The sequence below is a fragment of the Drosophila biarmipes genome, chromosome 2R, assembly GCF_025231255.1.
Source record: "Drosophila biarmipes strain raj3 chromosome 2R, RU_DBia_V1.1, whole genome shotgun sequence".
Lineage (NCBI taxonomy): Eukaryota > Metazoa > Arthropoda > Insecta > Diptera > Drosophilidae > Drosophila > Drosophila biarmipes.
In genome coordinates this window covers 3,776,869-3,803,118 of record NC_066615.1, presented here as the reverse complement: position 1 = coordinate 3,803,118, position 26,250 = coordinate 3,776,869, and the positions used below count along the sequence as shown (strand labels likewise).

The following is a 26,250-nucleotide window of genomic DNA, read 5'->3' as shown; positions in this document are numbered from 1 at the left end:
CGTTGAGTTTAACAGTAAATAAACAAGGAAACAATTAACATGCATACACTACAGATTGGTGATTAACAATTTTTATAGCAATTGGTCAAAAAATAATTTCATAACTTAAGGACTTGAGTGACATGACGTCCTCTTGTCCAGAGATCGCCGGGGTGCCTGCGCTTTAATCTTCTTCTGGTCCTTGGGTTCGCAAAGGCAGCAGCTAGGTGATTAGCGTGCGCTGTGAGGCGTGTCGGCTGGAGTGTCGGTTTATTTCCTCCCGGACAGAGGGAACGAGGAGGTCAGTGGCTAGGGCTTTATTCCTTACGTACCACGGCGCACCTGCAATCCTACGCAGCGACCGGTTTTGAATCACTTTCATGACGTTCGAGTCGGAAGCCATGCCACATAATTGGATGCAGTAGGTCATCGAGGGCACCACAATCGATTTAAACAGCAACACTTTGTTGCCAAGGCTCAGCTGCGCGTTGGCTCGACATGTAGCAGCTATTTTGGTTGTGTGCTGCTCCCAGGTGAGCCTCTTGTCCAAGATTAGGCCCAGGTGTTGCTTGTTGTGATTGTGGGATGGTGATGCCGTGAAGTTCTGTAGGAAGGATCTGTGGTCTCAATGAAAAATTTCAGTGTTGCGACTTTCTTCCGTTTATTCCAGATATTCCACCTATTGGTCCATTTGCCGTACGTGTTAACAAATTCCTGAGTGATCCCTGACGCTTCGGTTTGACATGAGGAGTTTGCAAGGAAGGCAGTGTCATCAGCGTAAGTAGCCAGAAGCGTGCCCGGCTCATTGGGACATGGCAGATTAGATGTAAATAGGGTATACAGGACGGGACCCAGAACACTCCCCTGAGGAACGCCAGCTCAAACCATTCTAATGCTTGACCTTTCACCTCTCACCTCGACCATAAACCTTCGATCAAGCAGGTATGATTTGAGCAAGAGAAATTGGCCATTTGGGAGAAGGGACTTCTACTTGTAAAATAAGCCATCAGCCACACGCGGTCGAAAGCTTCCTTGACGTCGAGAAAATAGGAGAGCTATATTGCTTATTTTCAAAAGCATTAAGGATATGTTCAACAACCCGATGTGCTTGCTCAGGAGTCCCGTGCTAATGTCTAAAGCCAAACCTGTGGTCTGGAATGCCTTCCTGCACTCTTGTAACTGCCATCATTCTGCTAAGGAATATTCTTTCATATTGTTAAAGCGGCAGGGCGTTTTTAACAAGCCGAAATTGACAACTGAAATATCAGATCGTAATGAAGATATTATTTATTCCTGCAGTGCTTGACATAAGGTTACAAAATCAAAGTGGACCAATTTGGAAAATATGCACTTGAGACTGCAAGAACTCTTTTTACTGGCCAAAAAAGAGTTCCGGGCTTCCGATCTTTCCGGTTCAAAGGCCGGATAACATTCGGCTGACCAAATGAATGTTAAATAAATGCTTTTATATTAAATTTCGGGCAATTTGTGAAAAACAAAACCAATTAAAACCACATTTGACTAAAGCGATCAAAGTAAAATTATATACGGCAGACGTTCAACACAATTGACAAACATGCATTCTATCGTTCTAGCCGTAATAGTTAGTGACCTATCCCGCAGGGTCGTGAGTAGCCGTAGGTAGGTTCTTATGTATTGGAAAACTTACTTTTATTTTTCAGCTATGTGATCCCTCCGTTGTGTACAAATTGAAAAATATCGAGTGCAGTACTGTGACCGGTTTCTCGGCGAACGCTTCATGCTATTTGAAGGCCATTAACTGGAACAAAGCTGTGGCCCAAATGGACGTGGATCTCGTAAAGCCGTTGTACAATATATCAGTGAGTGCAATCAAAATAAAACACTCCCTTTAAAGTTTCCTTACCCGACCTGATTTTTTCTTTTAGGTTCAACTCCAGGTCTTTAAAAGAGACTACAGCAATAAATTCCAGCCATTTCTTATAAATGTGGTCTTAAATGTTTGTGATTTATTATCAAAGCGAAATTTTATGCCATACGGCCTAATTATTCTTAAAGTTGCCAAGCAATTTTCAAACTTTAATCATAGCTGTCCTTTCACCGGTCATTTACTTGCACGCGACGCATATCTTCCCGAAGCATATTCCCCAATAGTTTTCCCATTGGGCCTTTATAAAATGAACATCACTATAATGGAAAACTACATAAGACCGCCAAACGCCCACGTCGGAGGTATTGTGTGGTATGTCCAGGCCATGCATCCAATCCAGAAGAAAAGAAATCCGAAGTTCAGCACATTCCGACATTGAATACCTGTTAATATTTTTTTTGTGGATAAGGTCCCTTTTCTAGGCAGATTGGGCTAAACAAATTTAAGTATATTTGATCAATTTAATTTTGTTTCAAAATATGTATTAAAAATGCTTACTACATTGATATATAGGCCTATTCATGCTTAATCCTAACTTTCATGGCTAGGTCGACTTTGCTGCTCAAGATCACACTGGATGGAATAGCATGTAGTTACGAAAATGTCACCAAATTGTATTTCAGAATACTAAAATGTGGAAGCACGTTGTTCTCGACACCCCTTCTTTTTAAAATGTGTTTTTGATTAATGGCGAAAAATAAGTAAACTGAATTGTTACGTAACAATTGTTTCTTTCCGTCGGTTGTTTCCCCAGTTTACATCTTGAAACTATAGCATCCGAGGATTCAAGGTGGTTGCCGGTAAAATAAAGTTTTAAGTCCTGCCGTGGCTGGAATGGATGGGACACCGATTGCTCATCCGATTGACACCCACTGTAGCCCGGTTCCTGTTGCGCCTGCCCCGGCAGCAGCACGGCCCGCTTGGCGGCTGTGGAATACGAGGAGCTGGACTTGGAGGACGACTCCGTGCAGGTGATGGTTTCGGAGGAGGAGCTCTCGGTGCTGGTAATGAGACCGGAGGAGGAGCTGTCGGTACTGGTGATTATTTCGGAGGACTGGGTGCTGGTGACAGTGCCGATGGAGGCATCTGTGCTGCGGCACAGATCAGGACTACGGCCAAAAAGAGCGTGTGGAGCTTCATCTTGTAACAAAATTTTGCGATCGACTGGATAATCTTTTCAGCCTTCGCTTACCCTATTTGTACCTGCGTCCTTGGGACTTAATAAAGATTGATGATGTTTTAGCCAAGCACGTACCAACCTATTTCGAATTGGCCGGTGTCTATTTGTTAGTCAGGTTTTTTATATCACGTTTCATTAAACGAAAGCTATGGTGTTTAAAAAACATCTGCAAACAACTCTACAAAATAAAACAAGGAAAAACTCTGTCGAGTGCCTCGACTATCAGATACCCGTCACATATATAACCAGCCATCTAACGGCTACTTCAGTAGATGCTATGTGGGCGGCAGACAGATTTAAGCGTTTAAGCCGTTTGTGGGCATTAGAGTGGCCGTGGCACATTTTTTAGGTCAGTCGATTAAATTAACTTATTGCTTTAAATTTTTAAAATTGTATTTTATTGTTTATAATAAATATATATATATATATGTAAAGTAATATTAGCTTTAGAATTGTTATTATACATAATGTAGGCTACCGAGTTGCTTATTTTTATCTGTTTTGCATCGTTATTAATTAAAGTATATCTTACAAAAGTGCAACTCATTTTTGCTTATTTGTCTTAGATTACATATTTTTGTATATTTTAAATCATTGTCTTCCATCGTTAAAGTTATGTTGGGCCTAGCCTAATTTCGCTTAGCTTAATGTGTTGTTGTTGTGTTCTTTAAAAAAATACTTTAGTCTAAAGTATCGAGCCTACAACTTAGAGTAATGTTAGGTCAGTGCTATGCTTGAATTCCTATTTGTGTATGAATGGCATAACAAAATTGCAAATAAAATATATAATATATGTAAAGAATATACAACACGTTAAAAGAAATTAAAATGACAAGGGCTTGGGGTGCACGGAAAAGATTGGTTAACAAAAATAAATAAATAGACTAATTATTTAATAAATACTATATGAAATACGTTGCATAGTTGACTGTCTATCGCTCATTATGCAAGGAACAAATTATATTTATACGTATATGTGGAGAACTGTCAGGAGGAGTTTCAAAAGCTAGTCATCCTTCTGTAAAACGAAACAATTCTCGCAACTCTAGATTAGACTAAACTTATTTTGCCTGCACTCAAGGCAGGTCAAATAGTTACAACTGGTTTGGGTGTGTGTCTCGTCTCTGCACTTAAACGTTTAAAATTTAGCTTAGGAGTAGAAATAATTTAAATTTACGATGCTCTTAAGTTTGCCTTGAAACATGTGTATTTGATTCTTCCGCAACACCATTCGCGAGTGAGTCTGTGTGTTGAACAACGTTTGATTTATATTCTTGTAGGCATTTGGTTTTTGAATAAAAAAATACATTTTTTATGCACATCCAACAGTGTGGTAATATCAATTAGTTTAGCTTGGCTTATGTTTGAGTTATTATTCATTTTTTACAGTAAACGCTTTGGTTTCCCACCTCCCGTTTTGTGGTGGCCAAATGTGACGATTTTTGAAGTGTTTGAAAACCCAAGGGTTACGGTTAATTGTTGCTGACAGTACAAGGCTGACCTCCAGCTTTGTCCCATGAGCAACCAGAATGACTGCTGAATGGTTCTGAGATTTTTAAAAGAAGTAGGTGGTCGGCATTATGGTGGCACTGTTCAAAAATCGACCCATTTGGCCACCCATTAGCCCCTACGCGGCGAACAACTGGGCAGCAGCAGCAGCGGCAGCTTGTTGCTGTTGTTGCTGCTGCTGCTGTTGCTGTTGGGCAGTACTCGCCAGGATGGGAATGGCCGTGCCGTCGGCGGTGAGAATCAGGGTCTGCGTGGCCTGGGGCGCCGTCGTTGCCTGTTGCGTTTGGGTCGTCGGTTCGGTGGACAGGGCCACGTTGCCCGGCAGCGCTATCAGCTGATGCTGACCCGCCTTGCTGGGATGGGGCACCTGGGTGGCGGCAATTATGCTGCCGTCGGCCGATTGAAGCAAAATGGTGTTGGCTGGTAGGTTAAAACAGGTCACAGTGCCGTTGGAGCCCACCGTCTGCAGCTGAAGCGGAGGTGGTTGGGGGGCCAGCAGCACGGTGGCTGCTGTGCTGGCCGCCACGTTGTTCGTGCTGCTCAGGTCGAGCCCGTCGTTGGTCGTCGATTCCTGCAACTCTGGCTGTTCCTGGCTAGGCTCCTCGTCAATAATTTCCTCGACTAGGTCTTCCTCGTTGAGCTCCTCTATAATATCGTCCTCGTTCTCGATGTATCCGGAGGCCTCAACGCCGGAGCTAACCAAGTTCACGACTCCAGGCGGCGAGGGCGTTGGCGTAGGCATGGACAGGTAGTTGTCCCCAGACTTGGCCGTCACGGCCGTGCCCTTGGGTATGCGGAACTTTCGCAGAATTTGGGCAGTCGAGGAGGACAGCGCGCCAAGGGCCATTGCATCTTCGTCCAGGTCCTCGTCGAGCTCCTCGTCCTCGACCAGAATTTCGTCCTGGGCCACGGTCTGCGGCTCCACAGAGGCTGCTTCTGGGGAGACGATAACTTGGCGCTGATTGCGACTAGACGCATTGACGCGTAACAATGTGACGCCCCCTGATCCGCTTCCGGTTCCACTTCCTGCCTTGCTGTTGCCATTAAGAATACTGAGCGGCGGCTGCTTCGAGGCTCCTCGAGCGGCCAGCAGGATGACAGGCGTCTTCTTGGCCGCCGGCTTGATGCCATTGGTCGCGCTGCTGCTCACCACGGAGGACACATTGTTGCCGCCGGCTGCGTTGCTAGTGGTATTGCCACTACCGCTGCTGCTGTTGGTGTTGGGAGGAAGGATGACATTAGTCGCATTACTTTTGGGAGACGGCACATGGGACTGGACAGGGGGACTGGGCATGGGAGAAGTTCGGCTCGAGTAGCTGACAAAGTCGGCAAACGTGTCGACGAAGCTGGTGCTGCTGCTGTTGCCGGGGGCGGTGTTGCTGCTGCCGCTAGGACTGCAACTTTTGTTGCTGTCGGCCAGGCGAGCCCGGGCGTTTGCCTGCTTGACGGTGATTTCTTCGTAGTAAATGCGATGCGCTTCCACTTGGCGACGCTGCGAATCTTCAGGTGTTGTGTTCTTGGTCTGACTCTGATTCTGATTTGGACTGTTGGTGGTGGTGTTCTGGGTTCTGTGATGGCTGGGAGTGTATGGCCGCTTGAACTTTTGTTTCTGGTTGTTGTCTTGTTTAGAAGTACCTGTTGTTGTTCATGTGGTTGTTGTGTCGCATGATTATGAATTTTTGTGTGCAAATCATAGGGAATAACACAAAAACACAAACAACAGACGAACGGAAAATGTTGTTGGGTGAAAAAAGAAAAATAAAAACAATTTGATTAGCATATTTGCTGCATTCTTGTTTCGATTGGTGTTAGTTTTCTTTTTGACTCATTTCATTCAATTTGGGTGTTAGATATGCTTGAATCAAAGGTAATTTGGGGTTAGTAAATGATAAGACGCTTGTGAATGGTGTCCTAATAGGATCGAATGTAGATGTGGGTGTATCTTAGAATGTGTTCTTCTTTGGTGAGTGGTCAGTGGTCAGTGGTCATTCGGCTGCTCCCACAGACAATCATAAGGAATGTATGCGATTTTGAAGTATGTCTACGATTATCGATGCAAGCAGTCCCCCAGTTTTTACGAAAAAGGAGTAACCCGAAGTACATTAATCACAGAACAGAACAGTATTGCAAAACAAAATCAAAAACAAGGAAATAAAGCGAATAAACAAAAGTACACATACCTTTCACTAATTGTCCGATATTATATTATTATATATTTTTTAATGTTTGTGTTTTATTTGCATTGAGTGTGTTGGAGTTCGTTATGGCTTGTTTCTTAGTTGTTGGTCGATGCTGCTCTGGCACACACACACAACAAGTGATGATGAGGAAATGAATGAATCAATAAATGAGGCTAGACGAGGTGTCCTCAAGCAATTGAGTATTGACGGTTGTTTCGCGGCGGATGTAAGTACACAAATGGTTCGACAAGTTAGCATGCTGGATTATTATCCATGCTTGTCCGCTGAGTTTGGCAAACATGAAATTGGCTTCCATTTGCGTTGCTTTTGACTTTTGACTGGGGTTATGGGCAAGGTGTTCACATTACACTCGTTTCGTTAGCGGTCTTGTTTTCATTGCGAACTCATGGCAGAGTCTCCTATTAGTTAAATAGAATTTTTGGTACTTTGGCTGCAGCTTTGTGTGGTGGCCGATTATTCAGAGAGCTAGTAGCACTGCCTCTGATATATCGTAGCTACAGTTAAAATGCGTTTTTTATTTAGGCGAGTGTTAGATTGTTGGGTTGTTGTTTTGATTGATTGATTGGTTGGTTGGTGGGTTGGTTGTGTGTACATAAAATAAAACAAGAGAAAAAGAAAGAAAAAGAACGAAATTGCATTGAAGTATAAAAAGTATTCGAACACAAGTATTTCTCGAAACAAAAGGTAAACGAGTTGGTTATTATGATTAATTCGGGGGTTTAATTGGGAGTAATTGCTGGCATATCACTTTACAGGGAAGCAACAACAAGCCACACAAGGAAAAGTCTACTCGAAATTGAGTACGACACCTCTGTGGGTCTATGATTGGTAAATAAATAAATGCACAAAATTCAATTCATACGACTAAGATACAAACCGAAAAACTCTGTTAACGGCTACAAAATAATACACATACGTAAAAAGTAAGGATTTACATAATGGATGAGTACAAAGTATAACTAAAGTATGCATAATCCTAATTTAAAACTAAACAAGATAATACTTAATGTATCCCTCATCCCCGTAATGTTCTGTTTTTGTGTTCTGAAGGCAGCCGTTGGGTGGTTAAAGTGTTCTTTTTCTGATATCAAGTACACCGTCGTCGCGCGACTCTAAATACGTGAAAGGAAGGACAGCGTCGCAATCGCAAAAAAAGGGTTACGGAGGCAAAGTTAGCAATATCGATAGAGTTATAGATACAGAGATAGAGTAAAAATACAGATGCAGAGCGGCAATCTAATCGAGCGCGTAACACTAAGGGAAGTCGGGCAGACAGAGGAGGGCTGGGCTAGTGGGCTGTGTTAGTTGGAAAGAGCGTTTACCTAATTTCTTTGGTTTCCAGCAGCGACGAAGTGTTCACATCGTTTACTGCATTGATCATGGAGGTGGGCGAGAAGGGCAGGTGGTACATGGAGGCGGCGTCCAGGGCGTACGTGTCGCCGCCCTTGATCAGAAGTTCATTCTTCAGCTCCATGAATTGCTGGTGCGGATTGTGATGCGTGGCGAAGGGCTGTTGCTGAAGAAGTTGTGTCTGTTGGTGGTGGGGCTGCTGGTGGTGTTGCTGCTGCTGGTGGTGCTGTTGGTGCTGGGTCTGCGCGTCCAACGCATTTGCATTCAGCGTGGGCTGCGCGCCGGCGTGCGTGGTGAAGGTGTACTGGGAGTAGGGACACAGGTCGCCCAGTTCGGCTGTCTCCAGCTTGGGCTGGAAGTTCTGAAGGCCGTCGGGCGTCAGGATCTGGTAGCTCTGCACCGTGCCAATCACGTGCTGCTGCTGTTGCTGCTGCTCGGCCGCTGCCGGAGTGGCCGCCGCCGTGGAGCTCAGATAGGTCACGTTGTCCAGCTCATAGTGCGGCTGCTGCTGCGCCTGGCTGCCGGGCTGTTGCGACTGCTGTTGCTGGGTCGTTTGATATGTGGTCGCCGTGGGCTGCTGGCGCTGAGCCTGCGGCGCCGTCGTGTATATCGCCTGGGTTCCATCCAACTGCAGTGGCACGAGGTTACCGGCCTGATCCTGGATCATGATACTCTGTCCGTGCAGCTGTTGTTGCAGCAGTGCTTGCTGCAGCTCCAGTTGGTTCGAATAGATCAGCGTGGTGGTCGGCGCCGCCGTCTGACCACCATTTGGCGTGGCTGGACCCCGCTGCAGGCCCACGGAGCTTGTGGCTCCTGGATTAGCCAGGGCCAGCTGAGCTCCGCCAGGAAGGATCATGCCGCTGAAGTCCAACGATGGTAGCGTCTGCAGTTGATGCTGCGGCTGCGATGGCGTCGATGGCGCCAGCGTGGTGGTCAGGCTGTGCTGCATCTGTGGTTGCTGCTGCTGTGAGTGACTCACGCTGACCGGCGTAAGGGCCAGAGTCTCCCCATTCTGGACATCATCCAGCACACTGTCGATCTGCGCCAGGCGCTTCTTGGCCGGCGTGCTGCCGTCGCCGCCCTTGGACTTGCGGACTCGCGGAGTGCGAGCGGTACGCGCCCTCTTTGAGGGCGGACCGTCAGCCTTTAGAGGCGTAGTGGTGGCGGACGGGGGCATGGGGACGTCGCCGTGCTTGTCCTTCTTGTGCATTTTCATCTTGTCCGGGCGAGAGAATTCCTTGTTGCAGATGGGGCAAGCGAAGATCTTTCGGTTCTGGCCCTCGTGGAAGAGGTAGGCGTGCCGCTGGAAGCTGTACTTGTTCTTGAACGTCTTAAAGATGTCGTTCTTGGCGCAGACCAGGCAGTAGGCCACTCCGTCGATGATGTGCTCGTAGCGGGCAATGTCCAGGCCACGCACACTCATCTTTTCCAGGTACTCGCCCTGCTCGTCGTCGGCGATGACGCGAGTCTTGCGCTTACGCTTCTGCTTGGCGGCCGCCGCCGACCCCGACTTGGGCACCATGGAGGACACCACAGTGGCGCCGGATCCCGCCTGGTCCTGGCTGATCGTGTAGCTGGTGGTGCCGGCTGCCTGCTCCGCCGCCTCGGCCGCCACCTCGGCCTTCATCACTTGGAATTCCTCATACTCGTGCTCCTGGTCCGGGTCGAGCTCGTGCTCCGGATCGTGCTCGAGGCTCTGCTCCTCGTACTTGACCTGCAGCAGGCCGTTCTCTTCGTCGTCATCTTCGTCGCCGACGATTCCGTGCTGGGGCTCGTACTTGATAATGTCGGCGGCCACGGCGCTGCTGCCGTTGCTCAGGCAGTCGCTGCTGCCGGGCTCGCTCTTGAGCACGTGGTACTCTTCGTACGTGCTTCCGTCGAACTCGATGATCGTGCCGTCCGAGTTGACCAGGGCCGTGGTGGTCGTGGTCGCGGCGGAGTTGCCCTGCGACACGGGAACGGGCGTGGGAGCCGCTGTACTAACCGCCGGCATTCCGCCGTTGTAGTTCTCGAACACTATGGTGGTCGGGGTTTGTCCATCCTCGCCGGTGGTGGTGATATAGTGGTAATGTGGCTGCTGCTGTTGCTGCTGCTGTTGTTGCTGCTGGGCGATGATCGTGTCCACTCCGTTGGTGTTGGCGTTCGTGTGCAGGGTGGAGGACGAACTAATAGTTGTGACCACATTGTCTTTTGTTTATATATTTTTGAAAATACATATTTGGTTTGGTTCATAAAAGATGTGTTTGAATGTAATATTTGCATAAATCAATAAATCAATTCGTAATTGAAATCGAAATCAATCAACAATTCACTCAAATCAGGTTTGCATTAAATAAATGTTGTGCACAATGAAAGCTACTTGCGGCCAACTGGATAAAAGTGCCACAGATGTGGGGCATCTGTGGCGATTACCCGGGCCTCTTGTTCAAATAGATTGGAAACGGCATTACAGGATACATAGATAGAAAGTGAGTGAATTGGTTTTTGTTTGTCGGTAGAATTTGTGTTTACTTAGATCTACTTTACAGCAATCGTAATCGTAACTCTGGTACAGTACTCGCAACTCAACGTACTAAATAAAATAAAATTAAATAAGTAACCGACTTGAATAACTGAGGTAAAAGGAGACAGCAGGACAGAATTTAGGGTGAAACTGGTGGTGTGTTGGCCAACGTTGATCAAACTCCTTTTAGCTAAGGAGCTGAGAACGAATTGTGCTTGTGTTGTGTCAATAGTGGAAAACATAATATGAAAGGTAGAAGGGAGGATAGTGTCATTGCTAAAAATAACTAAATCATAAATGCAAATCTAAAAATTATAAACCCAATATTCAAATCTGGCGCCCAAGTGCTGTTCTGAGTCCGCGAGCGCATGGGCAGCACTGGCGCGCTCCGCTGGTCCGGATTGGTCTCACTTTTCCACCCCTGGGCGCCAAAAATTTGATTGGATCATCTTAAGCTAGCTAATAAGGTAAATTAAAATACGTGATCAACTATTTTTGAGCCTTTTTCGACGCGCTTTGCACGGAGTATCCTTGGTTTAAATGATTTGTGCATTTATTTATGTGACAGTTCCAATATTTACGACATTTTGAGAAGAGACAGACACAGACCTGGGGAAGTTTGTCGCAAATTAAAGTCGGGCATGTAGTGTGTGGATCAGTCGAAAGCGGTTGTTGGTATTAATTGGGCGATGCGGTTGGAATTTGTTTTAGCTGAGATAGGTCGGTGGCTAATTAAATACTTTAGTTTTTCGCCTATTCTTTTCTGTTTTATTTTTGGACAGGGGCAAAAGGTATGACAAGAACACGGCAAATGGAAGTCAAATTCATAGCTTTTTCTTGTTCGAAACATTTACTCTGGATGGCGCGGTTGAATTTTGGCACAAAAAGTTTATAAACAAAAGTTAGCAATTTTAAATGTCGGATGTTAAGATGAAATGGAATGGATGATTTGGAATTGCTATGCAACACATACGAAACGAAACATTTGACGGGATTCGAACTTGGCCAATTCGGATGACGATCAAATCATAAATTAGGTGAGTTTGTATTTACAATGAGCGGTTAGTGGTAATAGCTTCAACTGAAACACCAAATACGAGTACAGAAGAGGGTTAAACCATACACAAAGACTACAACCAACAAACAAATAAACATAAAGCGAGCAAGTTTAAGGCGGACACTTACCGGCAACACTAGTTGCAACATTCCGTTGCTGTTGCTGCTGTTGCTGCTGCTGCTGTGGACTACTGGCCGTAGTTTGATATGAGGCCGTGGCGGCGGTTACGGCATGTCCGTTGGCATCACAGAGAATCTCGTTTTGCAGCTGATAGACACTTCCGTCCGTACTTCCGTACTGCTGCTGTTGCTGCTGTGGAATGCCGTTGAGGGTATTGGCGGCGGGCAACATGTTGACGTAGACAATCTGTTGCTGCTGCTCTTGACTAGACTGGGATGTGGATGCTTCTGTGGAGGCTGCTGCTGCTCCTCCTCCCGATGCGGCGGTCGGTTGACTTAGCTTTGGTATCTTGCCCTCAAATTTACGCGACTGTTGCATAAACTGCAGCGACGGCTGCTCCTTTTTGGCATCTGAAATCGGAATCGAAAGAATTTAGTGCTTGATCGGGCCTCGATTTTCATTGATTGTGATTAAATGCGATTGATATTGTTCTTGTTGGTGTAAACACAAAGACACACGTGGACTTTGGCGTTTTCTTGGGGAAGCATTGCGATTTGGGTTGAGCTGGGATGGGGGGAGTAGTCTAAGCGAAAGCACAAGTGAAGCGGATTCTGGGGCGGCAAAACAAGAAGAACAGGCCCAGGCAGCACCAACACCTTGGATTCGGTTTAGTAAAACAGTTTTGGTTTTTGGTTAGTTTTTAGCATAGACTTAAAAGCGTAATCGTATATTTATGTGACGCACTCTCTTACAATTAAAGCAAACAAGACGATTTATTTGTACATTAAACACAAAACAGAACGATGGAACGCAGGACAAACGGCTTAAAACATTGAATTTGACAGAACAAGAAGGCTGTGGAATGAGGAATGATCTCGCTAACGTGGGTTGGCGTTTGGGGGCATTGGGTTGGGATTTCGGATGGTGGTTGTCAGGTGAAGCTGTGATTATGTGGATGCAGTGGTGCAGTGGCTGTTTAAGCTGCTGCTCTCACCTCCTCCGCCTTCTGTTGCTGCTGCGGACAGTGATGTGGTCAGACCCGCAGTTGCTGATGTGGGCGATGCTGAGGAAGAAACGGTAGGTGCTACCGGAGAGGTGGTGCTGGAGTCCTTTTTCCGTCTAGTGGGAGTCTTACGGGGCGTGCCACCGGCCTTGCCACGCCTCGCTCCCCGCGAAGTAGAAGAAGTCGAGGAAGCCGGCGAGATAGAACGGTCGTCCTTGGTGCGCGGGCTGCGCCCGCGACTGCTATTTCGCGAGTGGGACTTGCGCTTGGACGCCACCCAGTCATCGTCGTAGTCGGCATCGTACCGCCGCTTCTGCTTGCGTCGCTTGAAGTCCTCCTCCTCGTCGTCGTCCTCTGTCAACGGGAAGATTCAAGGGGCAAAAACAAATAGAAAGACAGAGAACAAGACAGAGAAAGGAAAAGATTATAGATCAACTGCTGGGGTTAGGGTCGACTCAAGGCCACTTGCCGGCCCACACACCTGTGCCGTCGTCTATGTACTCAAGCAGCTCCTGCTTGGTCTTTAGGTCCGCCGGACTTTGCAGGCTCATGGCGTCCTCGTTGGCAAAGTCGCCCTCATCCGCCGCCAGATCACCGGTGTCCAGCGTGAGCACACTCTCCTTTAGCATGGCTTTGACATCGTCGGGCACGTTGGGATTCTGCTGGATTTCATCCAGGTCCAGATCAGGATTACGTTCCTTAAAGCTCTTGGCCTTGGTCGGGTTGCATTGCTTCTTCATTCTGCGGAGGAGCAGGGAAACGAGAATAAGACACGCCGAAAGCGGCGGGGAGCACAACGAAACCTACTTTTTATCACACAGCAAGACATCGAGATGTGGTGGCAGAGGAGCGGCGCTGGGCACCCCATTCACTGGATCCTCGGGATGCCGCCCCACATCGCGCCCCTCCATCCACAGGTCGTAGCGATCGCTCTGGAAGCGCTTGACGAACGTGTCCATCGAGATTTTGACCATGTCGTTGCTGCAGGTACACTGCACCGCCCGCTTGCCGTACTCGATCCAGCGCTCCATGGCAAAGTTCGTGGACTCAGCGCAGTTGAAGCCGTGATTGAAGCCTGCGTGGTAGCCGAACGGAAATGTGATCATGATCTCGCCAGCCTCCTGCGTGATCTGCAAGAGCCGGATTTAGAGCATCCGCTACACGGAGAATACTACTGATAAACGCACCTTACTGACGGGCACGTCGTGCTGCTTGAGGATCTGCGGCGAAATGAGTGTCATTTTGTGACGCAGATAGGCGTTGCAGTTCTTATAACTGGCTGGGAAGTACTGGTTGGCCACCTTCTCCAGTTTGCGGCCGCACTCCGGCGGGACCACGTACCACGTCTTCGGTGCCCCGAAGTGCAGGTAATTAATTGAGTACAGGTCCATATCCTCTGTGTGCCACGCGAAAGTCGTCTTCCACATGCCGAAGTACAAGTACGCCGTATTCACGCCGTCTATCTGGATGTTGTAGTCTTTGTTCACATAGTCTAGGATGGTGCCCAGCCGGTTGATGTTCCAGCTCTGCAAAGGCAAAGGCAACGGATCGTCAACGAAAACTCAAACCCCCTTCCCCAACCCTATCCAACTTACATCCTGGTCGGTGTCTGTGATACTCCCGCTGACATCTGCCCCGTAAATGGGAGCCACATATGTGATGTTCTTCCAGTACTTGCGCTCGAGATCCTCAAAGTCAAAATGCTTGGGAGTGGCGTAACGCTCGGTGCTCGCCAGTTCGCTGAACTGCTTCACTGTGAGTGGTTTTTTCTGGATGTTAATCTGCTGGTAGTAGCCCTGTTTGCCGGTAACCACCTGGCAGATGGGCGCCGGAATCGTGACGTTCAGGGCGTCGAGGTCGGCGTAACCACTGCGTCGGGGCACCCATTCCGGCGGAGGCACCACCTTGGCCAGGCCGGCCTTGTGAGCGCCCTGGGACTCCATGTAGGCAACATACTTGGGGAAGTCCTTGAACTCCTCCCAGGTGGGTCGGAAGACCATAATGCGGGGCACCTCTGACATTTTCATTTTCCCCACCGATTTCTTTCAGTTAGATTCTGAGATATCGTCTTTTCTACTCTTCGAGACAGCCTCGGAATCTGATGCTTATCGATCTGGAACTGTGATAGAAGCAGCATTAAAACTCCGTACTCCCATACGGCCCAATAATCCCGGGCAGATGCCTAGCCCGTCCGCCCGACTGCCTGACTACGACCGTCGCTAAGAGCTCAGAACTCAGAGCTCAACGATCGCTTGGGATCTGCTGCCTGTCACAAAATAAACAGAGAAGGAGCGCCGAGGGAACAGCTGCAACTTTTCGAGGTTTTTTTTTTAATGGGCGCGGTAGCAACAACAGCAGGCAGGCAGGCCGACTGGCAGGAGAATAGAGGCTGGCAGGATATGCAGTTGCCCCTGCCCCTGGCCGGTTTTTCGAGTGGTGTTCCTCCTGTGCTAGCAAGACCCATAATAACCCAAAGGAACCCATACAAAGTGCAACGATCGTTCGTTCTGTAACCTTAAAACTACAAACAAATTTTGTAAATTAAATAAGTATATCATATTTCATGCAGAACCAGCTGAAAAGTTGGGAGTTAGGGAGTAAGCGGTTATATGGAATTTATGTATATGACCTGAAACGCGTAAATTAATATAGTTCCTTACCAAACTTAATATAAATACATTATTTAAGATAATGGGTAACATTACCATGAGCTATTTTATTACAATAATACAAAAAACGAATAAATTATGTTAAATAAAGGAATCAATATATTAGAGTAATCCCCGAGTGGATCTACAACAAGATAGTTGATACTTACTGATACTGACGCTAGCAATGTTTTGAAAAAGTTTTTGATAGAATAATGTAAACTTAATTTTCAATATATTTAAATATTTAAATTGAATTAAATTATAAGGAATTTAAGCAAAATAAGTTCTTATGCTTTAGAAGTTTAAGTACCAAAGGTATTGGCTATCTAAATGTTTGTAACCGTTCATTAATCTTGATAAAGCGCCTTTTGACCTCATTTATCAGTTTATCTCGGGTTATCGGTTTATCTACATGAAAGAGAAAATTCTCCAAACTGTATAAAACCGTTTTTACATACCCATTACTCTTTTAAATATATATTTTAATTCTGTTACTATAGTAAAAATCTTGTCGATTAACTGTAAGCGATAACGTTCTAGAACATTTTATAGTGAAACATAAAAATAACAAATAAATACACAGGTCATGCGTAATTGAAATATTTCGCTGCCTGTATTTCTGTATTCGTTAGGCGTCACAAAAAATCACAATAAATCAAGCTGAAGGGATAATTAATTATTGAGTGCCAGAACAAACCGTTTTCCCCGCGGCAAGTCATTTATGGGGATTGAAAACGCCCAATAAGCAAATGACACAAATTTTCCCAGTCAATACCAATGGTTTTCCGCTTGTTTTTTCTATTTTCCGTACAAGCAGACTGGAAGCTCTGCAGGCCGGAGGAGCAGCAAGGATAAGGATATCGAGGACAACGCTGTGCCAGACATCCCAGAGAACTAGATGAAAATTTACGCAATTTTTCGGCCACACAGAAAACTGTACCACCACCCGACCATTTCAGAGAGCGAGAACTCAGAAAAAAGAGCGAGAGCGGAGAGCCAACGATGATGGGGAGGGAGAGTGGTGAGGGGTGAAAGGGGCGATGACGAGTGCGCAAAACTATTTGCTAGTTACAAAGCAAATATGGGAGGAAAGGAGCGAGAGACTTTATGCAAAGGAGCGGGCAGGATATACTCGTTAAGGGGGGATATTCAAAATGGACGAGTCGCAAGCAGCGAGTACTTATGTGCGTGTGTGTCTGTGTTTACGAATGTGTGGTTGTGTTTGTGAAAGGACGAAATTTGGAACTCACTTGTGATGTGCTTCGATGGGTTTTTTTGCCTCTTTAGTTAGTTTGATGCTCTTCTCCGTGCGTAAATCCCAACAAAACGATGAAATTACTTTTGTGACTATTTGAGTATCGCTGGCTTGTTTTTATTGAGGTTCTCGCTGCTGCTGCGTTGCTTTTGTTTGTAATGAGTTGTAGTTTATTGCACATAATTTTATTGTGTATTTTCATATGAAACTTCTGCTCCTTTCAACTAACTGTAACTAATTTGCACAATTTGATGTTTGATACGACACACTTAAAGCACTCTTTCGTTTTGCGATTCTTGTATAAGGATTTAGCTTTGGCTTGAGTGCTCTATTTGTTTAATTTTACGTTATCCTGCAACATCTGATGGCGTCGTTGTTTGCGTTTTACAGTCTTTGACTTGGTGGCTGCTGCTCTCTCTCTGCGAGGATGTATATATATGGATGTACATGCGTAGGTACTAGCTAACTATAAGCACTCACGACGGGCGCGACATGTCTGAGCGGTCTGAGCGGCAAGCGTCGACTGAACGGATATTCGATGCCAGGACGATGGCGACGCAGGCGTCGAAAGAACCCGCTCATCGTTCGCACTCACACACACACTCACGCCGCACGAGAGCGTTGTCCTTTTAATGCGAATGCTCCGGTCAAAGCATAATGCGAAAGGAAAATTGGTGTAGAGCGAGAGGGAGACGGCGCAAACAAGTTTGGCAGGATAGTTGTGGATAGGGAAATGCAAGCCAAGAGGAAAACTGGCCGTTTTAATCGCTCCTCCTTTCCTCCATCCATCCGCACGGCAAACAATGCCCTTTCCCTGCTTTTTCTTCCATTGCGAAAAGCGAATGTGGCGATAATGCATTCGCCATTACAAATTACAAACTCTCTCGCAGTCGGGACCTCCTTTGCAAATTCTCGCTCTCTAAGCAGACGGAGAAATCGCAAAGGACTTAATCCTCATTATGCATTGTCCTGGGCTGGATTTCGGATTTTGGCGAAGATCTAATCTGGGGCTTACTGATCTCGGATCGCAAGCCATCGTTCGTAGGTAAACAGTGGCAGGGTTTGAGGATCCACTTAAGTCGGAAAACAAGGATACTCTTCCTCGAGACAACTTCATGTGTCTAGTTATTAAATAATTGCATGTTTTTGCAAATCATGGCAAAAACAACAAACAGCATATGGGTTCAGACCAAAGGTCTACTTTTTATTTTTATAAAATTTGTGATACGTTAAGTTATCAATAATGCTTTACCGGCGCAAAATATTTAGCATTACTGAAAAGGATCGATAGCTAAGACACCCACTCACTAAAATATTTAGCATTACTGAAAAGGATCGATAGCTAAGACACCCACTCACTAACTACGTCAGGTCTTTTATTTATTGTGTATAGTTTAATGTTTAATAACAATGAAAAACGAATAATTTTACTAATCAAGATTAATTGCATACATAACATAAAGCACTTAAAGTGAAATCCAAACAGGTTAGACATTACTTGAAAAAATAAGTAGTAGGTACAAATGCAATTGACGATCAACTAAGCCCTAATGAAAATAGTTCACCCCAGTTCATTGCCTACATTCGTCAAAACACAAAACTATAGTTTGCCAAATCCCTTTCAATCTATATTTTAATGGAACTTGGGTTTCTCGAATACTTATTAGCACATCTGCATCAGCGAAGGATAACTGCAGCGAGCAATTACGTGATAGCGTTTCGATAACAAGCTTCGCCGCTTCCTGCGAGCCGAAAACCCATACAAAACCCAGCATAATGCTATACAACGAAAGAGGGAGGCAGAGATGAGGAGGAAGGAAACCCGGCTGAGTAATTACAGCCGCATGAAACGGCGAACGGTCTGGAATGCCGCGGAGCAGTATAATTTACAACATGTAATTAGTTGGGCAACGCCTAGGGAGAAATGGAGCTTGGGGGAGCGGTTAGCGGAGAACGGCAGGATCAAAGCGTGACCAGGGCACAGAGGAATGGTCACACTGCCCGACAGGACAAAATGTGGCGGGGTGCCAAGGATCCTGCAAACTTGTTTCTCCAAAAGCAACTCAGTCACAACGCAAAGAGAGCGAGCGAGAGAGAGAGGGACTGGGGACGGGCAAGAAGGACGAAGGGGAGGGAGCTTGCACCAAAGCAGCGAGAATGACCAGGCGGCGGCTTCAACTTCCGGCAGGAATTACTCACTCACACACACCAACACTGCAGTTGTGTACACAATGTGGTCATTGACTGAACGGTAAAAAGCGAAAACAGGAACCAGCGGCAGCCACTACAACAACCACAGACTCAGGAACGACAACTGGCGATGACGTCGTCGACGAAGAACACACGGAGAACCGACATAATGCGCGTCCCCTTTTCCACATTCCCATTCCCACTCCCCTCCCTCCCCTGTCACTTCATTCACGCACACATTGGTCCTGTGCCTCGTGTGATTTCACAAGGCACTTCTCTAATAAAATTTCTCGTAAAATTTCAATTCGAGCTCCGCGCTGCCTCAGCTGCGACAACACAACAGCTACAAGATTATTTATGCTTCTCTCCTTGTTCCTGTCGCTGGTCGTAGTTGTTGTTGCAGTTGTTGTGTTCCTGCCGCTGCTGCCAGTTGCCCGTTTTATATCCTTTTGTGACGCTAAGCACGCGCGGCGAAGCAGCACAGTGGGCCCAAACATGTTCTAGTCTAAATAGGTGAGGCATCGAAGATAACACGTTCAAATTGCTTCAACAGCTTTGAATTAGGTTTTTAAAGTATTTAGGGTAGAGATTTTTAATTCTTGGTATATTTTCTTGAAGAGAGTACTGGGCCTTACACTTACTTTTTTCCCTTGCCTAATTGTGTTCGGGACATATGTAAACTGCTCAATTGAATTTTTCAGCCGAAGCGACAGGAGCCGGAAAGTAGGCAATGATTTTTCCGGACGTAGGAACTCATTTTTTGTGGTCACGGTTAACCAAACTGTAACAATTTCCCACAATCTACAAAACGGTGTTTACAATTTACAGAACCTGTGTTTAGTCCGATTCGCGGGTTAATATACCACTGTGCGGCGACGAGAGGCATCGACCGAAAAGCAAAGCACGCGTCCCCTTTTCCAAGTTTCCCTTTTGTTGTCCTTTATCTCAATTGCACAACTGTTTGGCTTTGGCTCGTCTCTCTGCCTTTGCCGCTGGCCTTTGTTTTGTTTTTATGCTTTTCGTTCGTTACATTTTGTGATGTGCGTGTGCGTGTGTGTCGGTCTCTAGTGTTCCTGCGAGTCCTTTTTTAAGCAGGCGCCCAGCCACAGTCGTCCTGGCGTCCATTCCGTGCGTTATTGTTGTTGCACGCTCAGCGAACAGAAGGGGGAGGCGAGTCGAGGCGCATGACAAGTTTCCCGTTGCAGGCTTTCGGCGCACACTCGCTGCTCTCTCTCCGTTTCCCCCTGTCCGCCTCTCCTCCCCTTCTACTCCACCGCGTTCTCTGCTCCTCTACGGCTCATCTGCTCGCTTCTCTCAGCTGCAGCACGCCCAGCAGCTGCCAATCTAATTACTCTCCCGTTCGCCATTGCTCGCTCGTCTATTGCTCGACACTTTTCGCATCCCAGGTCTTATTGGTCATCAAAATGGCGACCGTGTGGAGCAGAAAGCGCAAGAACGTGTGGCGGATGAATACATGTATACGGCGAGCTTGCCTATCCTGCCCCGGAAAAGTCGATCGGAGCAGGATGTGCGCGCCAGGACATTCGTCACCACTCGCACACTTTGTGCTCCAAATTCGGACCTGTGGCCTTGCAAAACGTAAAACGAGGACATGAAGCACTAGAGTTTCCATGGCGAAATAAACGGGCTCTTGGTGTTGAGGAAAACTAATCGGCGGCTATTCAATTAATGAATCCCTAGGTATCATCTATTTTAGTCTTTTATGTAGCACTGCAATTTACAATGTATTTGGTTCTATTGAGATAAGAATAACAAAAAGTAATCACGACGATACATTTTGTTCTTTATGTGATCTGCGAGCTCAGGCAGAAATTCTACTTGTTTACTTAAACGCCATAAGTTAAATCAAGTACCCAAATAAAACTATTTAATATGCAATGTTATTCTTCTTAAAACCAAGAATAAGCAAAGACGGATGGAGGGCTCTGAAAAGAATGCAGCAAGCTTCCGAAGATACCCCAGCGACTAAAAACGGCACAATCCTTAGTTATCTTAAGCCTTGCACAACACCACGGTCTCCAACCCCTTAACCCGAACGAATTTGATGGCATACCCTCAGTTGGACTCGGAAGGATCGCACCACCCACCAACGGCCATCGCAACCACCCGGCGGGGCGACCACCTGTTGCGTTGACTTGTTCGCACATTATCCACGGCTCGGAGCCACCACACCTGACCTGCGGGCTTGCGATTCGGGCGGGATCTGTGCCAAAAGCACCACCTAGTCCGGGGGTATGTTTATTACGCTTTATGAATGGGAGCGGATGCTCCTGCTCTGCCTCAACTACCACCGACGGCTCGCTCTGTTTTGGTTCAATTTGTTTTTTCTTTTTGGGAAAACCCCTAAATGACGAAGACGTTATGTGGATGGATGACATGCCGGCACACGCCACTCCACGACACCGAATCCATATCCGTACAGCCGTATCCGTTGTTCCCGAGGTGGTGGGTTCAGGGCACATGACCAAAAGCAAGAGCGGATACGGTCGGTGCCGGTGTCTGCTGGGGTTGCTTTTTGCTGGGTTTGTTTACATTTTGGGGTTTTCCCAACGTCCTTGCACCTACGAGAAGGCCGTGCGGTTCGCTGTGGTGCGTGCGTGTGAGCGGAACCACCCCATGCGCCATGTGGCCCAGAGCAAGTGCGCCAATGTAGGTCGGTGGTTGCTCTGGCTGTTGCTCTGGCTCTTGCCCTGGTGGTGATTCCAAAAATATGCCCAGACATGTCTAAGGGTTACTGCCACTGCCACTGTCACAGTTCGGTTTTTGTTTATAAACATTGCGCAAAACAGCTGATTTTCGACCATCCCCCATTAGCTGCGCCCCGCATTCCGCTCCACACCCCCAACATCTCGGCACTCCGCAAGGACAAAGTGTGCTCCAGGCGAAAGGTACTGCATCACCTGCATGCAGAGCTCTTAGTCGGAGAGCAGGACAGCTGGCTGGCGAGCTGGCACAGCAGCAAGCCGGCCCTTGGAACCGACAGATGTCGATGTCTGTCGTAAAATGCAATGGACGTTCGGGGCAGACAATCCAACGAATTGCAGCCGGCAGTGGGTATCGAAGTATTGAGGCATTGAGCAGAACGCAGCTGAAGGGATCGAAACCGAGCCTACATTGCTGGCCTGCTGTTGCATTGATTACTTTACGGACGGGACTGTCGTTAACATCTGGTCTGTTTTCCCTCGCGCGGCGTTCAGCGATCCTCGATCCTTGGCATGTGCCATGGGCCAAGGGACATCTGCCAGCTGCCTGCTGCCTGAGGGGCCCCCAACGATTCTATCGGTCTCTGTTCTATAGTTCCAGTTTTTCAGCGCCATAATAAACTGAAAAAGCTCATTACAACTTTTGGCCGTTTTTAATAAACTACTTATCAGAGTAGTTAAACAGTTTTAACTATAATAATATATATATATATATATTTCAGTGCGGTCAAGATCAGCGTGGTTTGTTCAGAAGATTGAAATCCTCAGTTTCCAAATCCATTTTTAAATGCCTACAAAGGGTATACTAGATCGTCTGAAAATAGGTAGAAGAGATCGTTCCCGATCCTAAAAAGTACATATATTCTTGATCAGGATAAATAGATGAGATGAACTGATTCCTGGCCTTCTGCGCAGCGCATATTTGTTTCAGCGGGGTGCCGCGCCCACTCTAACGCCCACAATTCGCCTACAGCTTTTATGCTAGAAACAAAATTTTAATTGAAAGGTATTTGACTCATCCATTCCTAACGATTTACCTAAGAAATGTGGTGGCTGCAATTATTATGCTAGAACAACATTTTTTTTGCTGAAATGTATTTGTCTTATCAGTACCTATCGATTTTTTATCACGCCCGCTCTAACGCCCACAAACGGTTTAAAAACTTTAATCTGTCCATTATCCACATAACATAATGAAAAAGCGAGTAGGTGGCGCCTAACAATATCGCTTTGCTGTTTAATATCTCCATTTTCATTTGCTTCCTGAAGCTGAGTATCGGATATCTAATCGTCGAGGCTCTCGACTATAGCGTGCTTCCCTGTTTTCTTATAATAGCAAAATACTAGTGAGAGCGCCAAGTTGCAGGAATACGCAAAATGGTTGTTATTATACAAAACCGAAGCTGCAAACTAACACTTATATGTGGGTATCTTATAGAGATGGTAAGCAGAACTGATATGCAGGCCCATTGCCGGCTACTCCTTCAGCATCAGAATTTTGATCAGCATCAGCTGCCCGACCCCACAGGAAGCCTTTCCAGAGCTGATCAGCCGGCATAAAAAACTTGCAGCGAGCCCAGACCAAACCGCTTTCTAAAAGTGAATTCTCTCAGCTGTAACTGGACACCGCAACCCGCAGGAAAAAGGATGGGACTGGGAACTGGGATAAGGTCGAGCACAGGAAGAGGGGAACGAGAGCCCCAACTGGAAAAAGTTTCGAGTTGCGTTCCGAGGGAACAAAACCGGCTTGAGAACGGGAAAAGGACACGACTGCGATCGATGGCGATTACATACAGTTTACAAAGAAGTTGGTAGGCAGGTTCGACCAAACTGTTACACCATTTGAGACTTTCGCTGTCGTCTGTCGCCAAAAAGGAAGTGCAAAATGTCGCTCAAAATCACGGTTTCGACTGGACTTTTCAGAGTTCATCCTGTCGCTCTGGCAGCTGTATTTGCCACGGCGTTTGCGGAGGCGTACATTGAACCCAGATCCCCTGCTTGATGAAGGCAGGTAAAACCAGACGCAGGCAGAACGGCAGATGTTCTACTTCACGGGTATTCTTTGTCGCAGGTCAGTTGCTGCCTCCAGAAGAGTTGAGTTTAGCCATCCTGCCGTTGATCGGGGCACGTCAAATGCTTGTCAAACATTGGTTTACCTTTCGTTGGTTTAAAGAAGTCATTGAACGTCGGGCCACGGGACTAGAAAACCGCAGCTGCTACTTGGATAAAAGTCTGCAGCAAAGGTACACTCCAACTAGTTAGGTGATAGTCAACATTTAATTAGTTGATAGACTTATTGATAAGCTGACTATAAAGAAAACAACAGAAAGTAGGGAAATTTGTTCGTAACACAGTGTTTTTAAAACAACAGAACGACTCAGAAAATGTTTACCCTGATCAAAGTAAAAGTAAGAGGATTGGCAATGTTTCATGTTTACATCGCACACACTGCCAACTGTTCTTTGAAAACGGGAAACGCAGCTTTGAAATTTAGCCGATCGGTCGGCATGAATTGAAACAAACAATACTGAAGCAAACTTGAACGTTGATGCTGATCCAAGACATAATCAAGCGGGACCTTAATTAGAATACCCGAGCTCAAAACTGTAGAATACTCAGTATCCAGGTAGGGAGAGCGAAATGACCAAAATCTCAGTGTTCCTATGGAAGACAGACAGACTAACAAACAGGCGGACATGGCTAGATCGAGGAAGCTAGTGATCATTAACCTGGAAGGCAGTACAAGTAGTGGCGAATGCGCATCAGGAAAGGGTGCGAAGGCGTCTACTGAAAGGTATCCCAATTCGTTTGGGAGAAAAATTAGAGAAATGTAAATGTTATGCGAGGGAAACATTTTAGAAGGTGTACAAGCGTTACTCATCGCAAAAGGCGATATCTGAACTTTTGCAAGTTGATGGATCACAACGACCCGATACCTCGTTAAGAGGTGTATTGGTTTGACTCCTTATAGAGTCGGCAACGCATCCTCTTACCTGGTACATTCCTTTCAACGAGCACAGTATACCCCTTAAGTCTACGAATAACAGGTATACTAAACACACTCTCATACAAACACTGTCTCAAACATTGCTCTGAAAATATGTAGTCTACTCAACGGCGCAACATGCTCTTGAAAAATGGCCCAATCGGGCAAGTTCTGATGTTCAGGCACAGTGAGTCACAATAAGTAAATACCATAAATAAATAATCATTTCTGAAACAGCCCACCACATATCCCATAATTTCATAAAATGGTTAAAAAATAAACAACGTTATCTTAAGGCAAAGCCCGCAAAAATTTAAGAGATTAGAATCCTGGTAAGCCCGTAGCCTGGACATATACCTTTGTGTATTTTTTATCTTGTAATTAATAATGTGAAATGCGCAGGAGGTCGACCCGGACTGTTTGGCAGCGAATTTCGCAAGTGAATAGAATTAATTCGAGTCCAACCGTTTCAGTAAGAGTGGTCGGAAGTGGGTGGTAAGGTGGAAGCCTCGGTTGGCGAATTGAAAAATCGATTTTGCAGCGGACTCGCTGTTGCGAATCGCCATTGGGGAAATGGGAATTGGTGGGCGCTTTCTGGTGGGAAACTCACCCGATTGCTGCAGCAGTGGCAATGGCTCCTCCTCCTCCGTCTCCGGGGATCGCCTTGGGGGCGTCTCTTGAGGCCTGTGGGACACCTGTGTTTTCGCGTATTCCCAGCAATCCGCACTGCAGGTGCAGCGGAACCGGGAAATCGGGGAATCGGGGAATCGGGAATTGAGGAATCGGAATCGGCGTACGTGACCGAGAAAATGTGCACGTTCACAATGGACGCAGACGCAGTTTATTTACAATAGATTAGCTGCGCGATGCACATGTCTGGGTGCGTTGTTGTTGTAACGTTACTATTGCCAGTGTTTTTGTACCCCGTGATGGTTAATTTCCAAATTTGATTTGCCCCTCGACGGCACTGGGTTTCAGATTTTGTATATATTTGGAAGCGATTCACTCGCCATTCTTATAAGATGGCTGCTTATCAGACGCTCGTCTCCAATCCGAAGAGCACACATTCGAACTGGAACACACATTGACTGACGCGAGAACTGTCACTTGCCTCGGGGGGTTTGAAATGATGTCCTCCCCCGGCTTTCGTTAAATGCCGTTTCCACTTGACGTTTCACAAAAGGACAACACAAATTGCACAAGTTTGTGTGTTTTTCTTCGCAAAAATCTTGCCAGGCAAAAACACCAAAAACAGTGAGGGCAAGTGTGGCCAGATTTCAGCAGAGGCCAATTCTAAATACCGATACAGACCTATGGAAATCGAGGCAGTGTTGCCAACTCCAGTTATAAAACTAGCCAAGTGCATAGCTAAAATATTTTTTGTTAAATGATTGTTATATGTTAAATTAATTATTCCAGTAGAGGAAAATAGATAAAACGAAATGTGTTTCACAAAAAAGTTGCAATAACCATTTGTTAACCTAAGATCGGAATTGGCTCCCTAAAACTTAAGCCTTTTAAGCTGCTAATGATATTGTAAAGCTTTTATCTAAACAAATAACAGGATTTGTTTAATTATTAACACGCTCTATTATGCCACAACTGAACTCTCACAAAATACAAAAAAATCTGCA

The 26,250-nt window shown here is 46.2% G+C and overlaps 2 protein-coding genes and 1 long non-coding RNA gene across 12 annotated transcripts; 2 read left to right on the top strand and 1 right to left on the bottom strand.

Moving 5' to 3' along the window:
* Positions 1-1,066: 1,066 nt before the first annotated feature.
* On the top strand, positions 1,067-2,267 carry LOC108029335 (uncharacterized). The gene is made up of 3 exons (XM_044091864.1): positions 1,067-1,154; positions 1,615-1,820; positions 1,887-2,267. The coding sequence occupies exons 1-3, from the start codon at positions 1,067-1,069 to the stop codon at positions 2,265-2,267; spliced, it is 675 nt and encodes a 224-aa protein (XP_043947799.1).
* A 1,176-nt stretch (positions 2,268-3,443) lies between these two features.
* Positions 3,444-25,886, bottom strand: LOC108029496 (serine-rich adhesin for platelets). 9 transcript variants are annotated; one of them, XR_007763930.1, is made up of 10 exons: positions 25,227-25,886; positions 14,407-14,930; positions 13,999-14,337; positions 13,619-13,941; positions 13,293-13,552; positions 12,803-13,165; positions 11,817-12,218; positions 8,101-10,315; positions 6,758-7,272; positions 6,081-6,212 (listed from the first exon to the last, which is right to left on the bottom strand). XR_007763930.1 is itself a non-coding variant. In XM_017101768.3 (9 exons), the coding sequence occupies exons 2-9, from the start codon at positions 14,836-14,838 to the stop codon at positions 4,696-4,698; spliced, it is 5,427 nt and encodes a 1,808-aa protein (XP_016957257.1). In that variant the 5' UTR covers positions 14,839-14,930; positions 25,227-25,886; the 3' UTR covers positions 3,444-4,695. The 9 variants fall into 9 exon arrangements, 7 of the variants coding, with proteins under 7 accessions (XP_016957257.1, XP_050743151.1, XP_016957258.1 ...); XM_017101768.3 differs by lacking the exons at positions 6,081-6,212; positions 6,758-7,272 and adding an exon at positions 3,444-5,788; XM_050887194.1 differs by lacking the exons at positions 6,081-6,212; positions 6,758-7,272 and adding an exon at positions 3,444-5,785.
* LOC108029501 (uncharacterized) lies at positions 10,876-12,321 on the top strand. 2 transcript variants are annotated; one of them, XR_001768450.3, is made up of 4 exons: positions 10,876-11,098; positions 11,200-11,351; positions 11,414-11,668; positions 11,737-12,321. It is a non-coding gene; the product is annotated as an uncharacterized LOC108029501 (long non-coding RNA). The 2 variants fall into 2 exon arrangements; XR_001768448.3 differs by lacking the exon at positions 11,200-11,351.
* Positions 25,887-26,250: the final 364 nt, after the last annotated feature.